The following is an 8,909-nucleotide window of genomic DNA, read 5'->3' on the forward strand; positions in this document are numbered from 1 at the left end:
GTGGCGCTGACGCTTGTAAGACACGCTGTTGCGGGCATGTGTATGTTGTAAAATTATGTTATGATGAGTTTAATAAAGGGCCCGGTCATGTGCCCTGCCCCCGGCCCGGCTCTGACTTGTTCCGCCACTGTGTGTGTGTGTGTGTGTGTGTGTATGTGCGTGTGTGCGTGCGCGTGCGTGTTGGACTCTCTACTGTAATTTTGGAAAGATTTAGGTTTAGGGTATAACCAGTCCTGTTTCAAAATTAATTCCAGTGCCTTTCTGTTTATGTGTGTGTGTGTGTGTGTGTGTGTGCAAGGGTATGTGTGTGTGTGTGTGTAAGGGTATGGGTGTGTTTGTAAGCGTATGTGTGTGTTTCTGTAAGAGTATGTGTGTGTGTAAGGGTGTGTGTGTGTTTATATATGTGTGTGTTTCTGTAAGAGTATGTGTGTGTGTGTGTGTGTGTAAGGGTATGTGTGTGTTTCTGTAAGGGTATGTGTGTGTGTGTAAGGGTATGTGTGTGTGTGTGTGTGTGTGTAAGGGTATGTGTGTGTTTCTGTAAGAGTACTGTATGTGTGTGTGTGTAAGGGCATGTGTGCTTTGATCAGGTTCATTGAAAAAACACCACATGAGCAGAATGCATTGAGTTCAACTGCAGCTTTATTTGCTGTTTCCAGAAGATGCTGATGGTTCTGGTCCAGAAGCGACTCCTGCTCAGTAGTACACCATTTGCTGTGGGGACGCAGACAAGAGCGTGATGTCAGATAAATAGATTCAAATGTGTGTGTGTGTGTGTGTGTGTGTGTGTGTGTGTGTGTGTGTGTGTGTGTGTGTAAGTGTGTGTGTGTGTGTGTGTGTAAGTGTGTGTGTGTGTGTGTGTGTGTGTGTGTGTGTGTGTGTGTGTGTGTGTGTGTGTGTGTGTGTAAGTGTGTGTGTAAGTGTGTTATGGAGTCAAAATAGGGTCTTTAATATTGAGAGCTTGTGAAAAGATGTTCACATGTGTAATAAAGTTTTGCAGCTGTGCAAAAGGAGTTCTGCATGTGAAAAGAAATTTCGTACCTGTAGAAATATTTTGTACATGTGTGAAAAAATTATGTACCTGTAGAAATATTACGTACTTGTGTGAAAGAAATGTGTATCTGTAGAAATGTTTTGTACATATGTGGGGGGAAAATGCGGATCTGTAAAAATATTTTGTACACGTGTGGAAAAAATATGTACCTGCACAAATACTTTGTACGTGTGTGAATCTCCTACGCGATGCTTTCCTGCGCAACACTGAAAGTACGAGTGTGAAACTGAGATACAAGCTTACGGACTTTTGACCCTAATTTTACTGCCTTTCTGAAGAGCCAATCAACACATTGCTTACTGCCAACCAATCATCGTTCCCCACCGACCACCCAGATTTTGCCGCTAACCCACAGATCTAGATTAGTTATTAAAACTGGTGGTAACAGCAAGGGCAGATAGGTCGTAACATTACTGTAAATGAACACCCATAAGTATTTCTGGACTAAAATATTGCAAAGCGATTTGGTTACTTTATTTGTCATGCTTTTATCAGTTGTAACATAGTCAAAACGTTAAGAATATCATACCAGAACATGAAATAATAACTGTATGATAGCTGCCATAGCTATCCTAGCTGACGTTTATCGTAGCTCATAGTGCTAGGGCTAATGTAACTCGTCAGTTTTTTACGTTGCCCAGCGAATAAGTAGGCTTAATTCTTACATGTCTTAAGTTAAAGAATTGAAAGAAATAGGAAATAAAGAAAACGCTTGAACGGGTTTATCCATTTACATTCAGATCTTGCCATAGACTTTGCCTAAGCTTGCTTGCTTGGTAGTCTACCGTCCTGTTCAGTCTATGGTTGCTATAGCAACCGCTGCTGTGCTTCATAAACTGAGGAGATAACCGTGTGGTTAAAATACTCCCCAAACACAAAGAAAACAAAACTATGTAAGAAAATGGGATGTTGTATTCCAAACAACAAACCAACAGTCCTGGAAGGGCATTACTATAATCTCACTCACTATAATCTCCTAGCTGTGGATGTCCCATTACAACCCATTCATTTGATTCGTCTTTTTGCCGTCCACTAGGCTATTATTATAGGCTTGCAAAGGGTGATAAAATAAACGTGTTCTCATATCAAATAATAATAGCAGATAAACATAAATGTGTGTACAGTATTACTGTTTTTAATCATGAATGACACCACTGAATCACCCTTTCGGAAATGGAATGAATAATTTAACTATTTCGTCAACATTACTGCTAGCTAGAAGCTAATAACGTTACAGTCTAAAAAGCGGATGGGATAGCTAACGTTAACATTACGGCTCCGCTTCAACCCTTTTTGCGATCACAGTATAAATTGAGCTACCACGTCACTCTTAATTAAGTTATAATTTTGCAACCCCAATCAAAGAGTATACCAGAGAAGTTCTAATAAGACATTATAGACGGGCTCTGAGTATACTAATAATGTCTTATTAGACATTCTCTGGTATACTCTTCCATATGAAGCCAATCTGTTTAGCACCAAAATCTAGGTGGTCGGTGGGAAACGCTGATTGGTTGGCAGTAAGCAATGTGTTGATTGGCTCTTCAGAAAGGCAGTAAAATTAGGGTCAAAAGTCCGTAAGCTTGTATCTCAGTTTCACACTCGTACTTTCAGTGTTGCGCAGGAAAGCATCGCGTAGGAGATTCACACAAGTACAAAGTATTTGTGCAGGTACATATTTTTTCCACACGTGTACAAAATATTTTTACAGATCCGCATTTTCCCCCCACATATGTACAAAACATTTCTGCAGATACACATTTCTTTCACACAAGTACGTAATATTTCTACAGGTACATAATTTTTTCACACATGTACAAAATATTTCTACAGGTACGAAATTTCTTTTCACATGCAGAACTCCTTTTGCACAGCTGCAAAACTTTATTACACATGTGAACATCTTTTCACAAGCTCTCAATATTAAAGACCCTATTTTGACTCCATAGTGTGTGTGTGTGTGTAAGTGTGTGTGTACACTCACGGCGCTGATCCAGTCCATGTAGGAGCTGACTTGTGTGAAGACGGTGGGCTTCTTGGCTAAGTTGCAGCTGAGTCCGGATCCAAAGCTGACGATTCCGTGCACCTCCCAGGCTCCGTCAGCGTTCTGGCAGTTCAGGGGGCCTCCGGAGTCACCCTATCACACGCCAGCAACACATGCGGCAGCCAATGAAATCCCTCCATAACACTCTCACTTCCTGTTCAACAGGCTCTCTCATTGGCGGACAACACGTACATCATGAGTGGTTTTGACAGGGTATGTGACAAGATGTGTGTGTGTGAGTGTGAGAGAGTGTGTGCATTCGTGTCTGTGTTGTGTATGTAAACTCACGTTGCAGCCGGACACAACACCATCTCCACCTGCACACACCATGGTGTCCTTGACCTGGCTGCCCCACCAGTCGGGCAGGGAGCAGGTGGAGTAGTCCACCACGGGCAGCAGAGCCTGCTGCAGGATATCAGCGATGGGACCGCCGGCTACACACACACACACACACACACACACACACACACACACACAGGATTAGAAAGGACATCACAGGTGTAGGATTTCAACAAAGGAGACAGAGACAGAGAGATAATGAGAGAGAGAGAGAGAGAGAGAGAGGGATAATGAGAGAGAGAGAGGGAGAGAGGGAGAGAGAGAGAGAGAGGTAATGAGAGAGGGAGGGAGGCCTGAAAGCAAAACATTCCACAATGTAAATTCCAAAAGCTGCCAAGACTAGAGGGAAGGCAGTAGCGGTGTGCTCATTTCTGATTGGTAGGACGGGGCATTGGGAGTCTGGGTAGATGCGTCTCCAGTCACGTGTGTGTGTGTGTGTGTGTGAGAGAGAGTTTTACTGTAGATGCGTCCCGAGTCGTGTGTGTGTGTTTGTGTGTAAGTCTTACTGTAGATGCATCCCCAGTGATGTGTGTATGTGTGTGTACTGTATATGTGTGTGTGTTTGTGTGTGAGTCTTACTGTAGACGTATCCCCAGTCACTTGTGTGTGTGTGAGAGAGAGAGAGAGAGTCTTACTGTAGACGCGTCCCCAGTCGTGTGTGTGTGTGTGTGTGTGTGTGTGTGTTTATGTGTGTGTGTTTATGTGTGTGTGTGTGTGTGTGAGTCTTACTGTAGACGTGTCCCCAGTCATGTGTGTGTGTGTGTGTGTGTGTGTTTATGTGTGTTTGTGTGTGTGTGTGTGTGAGTCTTACTGTAGACGCGTCCTCAGTCATGTGTGTGTGTGTGTGTGTGTGTGTGTGTGAGTCTTACTGTAGACGCGTCCCCAGCCGGTGACGTAGCAAGGTGCATTGTTGGGCAGAAGGAATCCGGCCTCGGGCAGACAGGCAGGCATGATGGTGTCAGAGACGGTGATGGGCGTCTCCAGCTTGATCAGGGCAATGTCATTACTGTGGAACACACACACACACACACACACACAAAGTTAGTTTCATCATGCTCATTACTTCACACTGCAGGTAATGATGTCACATATGATGTCACGTCATGATGACGCATACTCAGGGCCTGTGCAGTGCGGCTGACTGAGGTTTAATCTGTCACTAGCCCAGGCAGCTTTCCCTGCGTGCTTTAAAACCACCTCCATCGTGCCGGATCCAAAACACTCCACTGCAACAAGCCTTAGTGACTTCCGTCCAGTTGCTCTCACCCCCATCATCATGAAGTGCTTTGAGAGGCTGGTCCTGGTCCACCTCAAGACCTGCTTACCACCCTCACTGGACCCCTTCCAATTCACCTACTGTCAGAACAGGAGTACAGAGGATGCCATCTCTACGGCACTTCACTCTGCCCTATCCCACCTTGACAATAGCAACACCTATGTAAGAATGCTGTTCGTTGACTTCAGCTCAGCATTCAACACCATCATCCCCAAACTCAGTGAACTGGGCATCAATACTTCCCTCTGTAACTGGATTCTGGACTTCCTAACCAACAGACCTCAGTCTGTTAGGTTAGATAACCACACCTCCTCAACCATCACCCTGAACACCGGCATACCACAGGGATGTGTGCTGAGCCCTCTCCTCTACTCCCTCTTCACCTACGACTGCACACCTGTACATGGCTCTAACAACATGGTCAAGTTTGCAGATGACACTACGGTGATTGGTCTCATCAGCAACAACCATGAGGCGGCCTACAGGGAGGAGGCCCAGCAGCTAACATTGTGGTGCACTGACAACAACCTGGCTCTCAACACCAAGAAGACCAAAGAGCTCATTGTGGACTTTATGAAGTCTAAAGCTAGCACACACACACCCATTCTCATCAACGGGACTGCACTACCCTCTCCCACACATATGTCTATTTATTTACAAATGTACATACTGTAATTACACTTATACATAGCTGTTATAATATTATAATAATGTTACTGTTTCTGCACTACATTGGTACTGTTACCACACTGCACATAGCTGTACATATCTGTCTATATGGTTCATACTAAATATCCATATTTATTCAGTTTTTCTGTAATATATTCTGTTACTACACTGCATATATCTATATTGTTCTTACTACTACTATAATGGTACTGCCACTACATTGCACATATCTGTACATGTTGTTCATACATTCATATTTCATAGCCATATTTATTCTGCTCTTATAAGGTAACTGCTAATACACATATGCACATATTTATATTTAATTTATACTACTCTAAACCACCTTCTGCAAAACAACTGTATACTACTGGCTACACTGCACTATATTTCTTGTCCTGTCTAGGCACCATCTGTCTATACTTTGTATATCACATTGCACTTTTCTGCTTTTGCACTTCTGGTTAGATACATATTTCGTTGTCTCTGTACTTGTACTCTGCCCAATGACAATGAAGTTGCATCTAATCTAATCTAATCTAATCTAATCTAAATGTCCTATTCATCCATTTTGTAAGTATTGCATTGGGCAGTCCTTTGATTTGGTGACTGAATCAAGTCCCCAGAGCTGAGTTGAGTTCTGTGTGTGTGTGTGTGTGTGTGTGTGTGTGTGTGTGTGTGTGTGTGTGTGTGTGTGTGTGTGTGTGTATACCGGATGAAGAAGGGGTTCCACTTCTCGTGAACAATGATCTGTCCGGCGTTGATGAACTGAGCGGCGTCCTCGGTCACTGTCAGATCGTGTTTCCCCAGGGCCACACGGTAGGTGTTGCTGCTGCTGCAGGATGGAACAGGGGATGCAGAGACAGGAGAGATGGAGGGAGAGAAGAAGGGAGGGAAAGGGAAAAAGGGAAGGGAGAGAAGGAGAAGAGAGGTACCATCCATGTCAACAGACTGCATTGATACCATGCAGAGTAAGGAGGACCCAGTCAGCACGTATGAGAATACCTCCACATATGTGTATGTGTGTGTGTGTCTCATGTTCTGAATGGCTGCTATGTGTATAAGGGAAGGTACATTGCCAGACATGACATAATTGTTGACTTACTAGTTGAACACATAATTCCATATGCTTCACCATGCAAAATCTACAAGAATGTATGCGTCTCATCTTGCATGTTCAAACTCTGTAATAGTGGAAAAAATGTGTTTTCAAATGTTGCTGCAAAAAAGCCAGATGTTGTTGTTGATGAGGACAGCAGAGAAGTAACCATTCTTGAAGTAGGCTGTGCATTTGACTACAGTCTAGAGGATGCCTACCTTACAAAGCTTTTAAAGTATCAGCCACTCAGAGACATTGTTGTACAGCTTGGGTACAAATGTAAGCTGTTGGTGTATATATTTGGAAGCCTAGGTAATGTCCACAGACTAGTAGTCAGGGGGTTGCAGATTGCTGTTCTCTCTAAGACAAGAGCAAAAGCTCTAGCAAAATTCTGCTCAATTTCTGTGATAATTGGCAGTCGCCACATCTGGAGAAGGCGCTGTTTTTTGTACCCATGAACTGAGACCAGAGGCATAGGCTACTGGGTTTACAATGCTGGTATCTAAGATTGTTTGTGTTCAATGAAATCTATTGTAAAATGTGAAAACAAATAAAGGTATTAAAATGTCTGTGTGTGTGTCTGTGTGTGTGTGTGTGTGTGTCTGGTGTGTGTGTGTGTGTGTGTGTCTGGTGTGTGTGTCTGGTGTGTGTGTGTGTACCTGATGCAGTGGGCAGCAGTGAGGACCCAGTCAGCAGAGATGAGGGTTCCTCCACAGGTGTGGTACCAGTTGCCATTTCTGGTGTATTGCAGAGAGATCTGAGAGAGAGGGAGAGAAAGAACATAATGAAAATGATTAGAAAGAAAATAATGTATGATGGTGTGTGTGTGTGTGTGTGTGAGATGTTCCTGTACCTGCCAGGGCCAGCTGTGGGCTCTGGCATCCTCTCCTCCCACCACCCTCGTCACCACAGGGGGGATTGTGGGCAGCCCACAACCGTAGGCTACACACACACATACACACACACACATACTCACACACACGCACACACAAACACATTAATACACATCATACATACAGACACCACACACACACACACGCACGCACACACACACACACACTCTCTCTCACACACACAAACACACTCTCTCTCACACATACACACACACACACATCATACATACAGATACACACAAGAGAGAGAGAGTAAATAATGATATCACACAAGAAGGCATGAGTAAACTATATGATCAATTGTGGAAGTGTTGTTCTTAGCATCTACACCTAAACTCAAAGCCTGTGAGACTGTTCCATCAGTGCTAAGATCAGACTGTTCTATCGGTGGTAAGATCAGACTGTTAAGTGCTAATATCAGACTGTTCTATTGGTGCAAAGAGCAGACTGTTCCATCAGTGCTAAGGTCAGACAGTTATATCGGTGCTAAGATCAGACTGTTCCATCAGTGCTAAGATCAGACTGTTCAGTGCTAAGATCAGACTCTTCCATCAGTGCTAAGATCAGACTGTTCAGTGCTAATATCAGACTTTTCTATTGGTGCAAAGAGCAGACTGCTCTATTGCTAAAAGCAGACTGTTCTGTCAGTGCTAAGATAAGAATGTTCTGTCAGTGCTAAGATCAGACTGTTCTATTGGTGCTAACATTTGACTGTTATGTTGGTGCTAACATTTGATTGTTCTATTGGTGCTAACATTTGACTACTATGTTGGTGCTAACTTGGGAGATGGATCTTACCTCCAGCAACCAGAACAGCGAGGACCACAAACTTCATCATCCTTCTATCTACAACTCGTCAGCCCTGCTGCACCCTTTTATATCCATTTGTTGAACACACACACACACACACACATGCATACACGCACATGCACACGCACACGCACACACACACACACACACACACAGAGGAGGGATAAAATTAGATTTTTAAACAAATACAGCGCCAGCTGAAGGGTCAGGCTTTTTTCCAGGGTCACTTTCCCGCTGACTAGACATGCTAACTTGAACCTCACCTGGGCCATCACAACATGCTGGCCTCACCTGACCCCTAGCCTGCTCACTGACCCCTGCATTGACTCACCTGCCCTCAGGGTTATCTGCCTCCAGTGGTTCTCTGCTACATACTGTACAGCATCTGGATACCAAGACCCTGTGTGTCAGAACTGCCAGGAAGATAGTAGAGGCTCGGAGCTCATAATCATCAAACATTTCCAAAATCGTTGACTAAACTTTAAAAGAAAGACATTTTGTCAGTTAAGTTGCATACATCGTAGTTGCATATTATAGTCATTCTGATATACTGTGCAGATCACAGAATGACTGCGTGTACCATTTTTTGTTTAATCACTGTCAGTCAGTCAGACAGGTATTGGTTGTCAGGCACATTGGATTCTGATCTGGTGTGTATCCTTGGAGACGGAAGTCTGGGTAACCAGGGTGTTACGGATTATTTATGCAAACTTTTAACCGCCTTCATT

At 43.8% G+C, this 8,909-nt stretch overlaps 1 protein-coding gene across 1 annotated transcript; it reads right to left on the minus strand.

Annotated features, from left to right (window-relative positions):
* Nucleotides 1-625: 625 nt before the first annotated feature.
* On the minus strand, nt 626-7,454 carry LOC143114675 (chymotrypsin-like elastase family member 2A; the record flags this gene model as incomplete). The annotated part of the gene is made up of 7 exons (XM_076276393.1): nt 626-711; nt 3,036-3,188; nt 3,384-3,529; nt 4,304-4,440; nt 6,092-6,214; nt 7,138-7,235; nt 7,332-7,454. Coding segments are annotated over 7 exons (798 nt in total), but the record flags the coding sequence as incomplete, so codon positions are not given.
* Nucleotides 7,455-8,909: the final 1,455 nt, after the last annotated feature.

Source organism: Alosa pseudoharengus, unplaced genomic scaffold, assembly GCF_046254945.1.
Source record: "Alosa pseudoharengus isolate Yale_2024_CS ecotype anadromous, Long Island Sound unplaced genomic scaffold, YU_APseudo_1.1 YU_APseudo_1.1_scf_9, whole genome shotgun sequence".
Lineage (NCBI taxonomy): Eukaryota > Metazoa > Chordata > Actinopteri > Clupeiformes > Clupeidae > Alosa > Alosa pseudoharengus.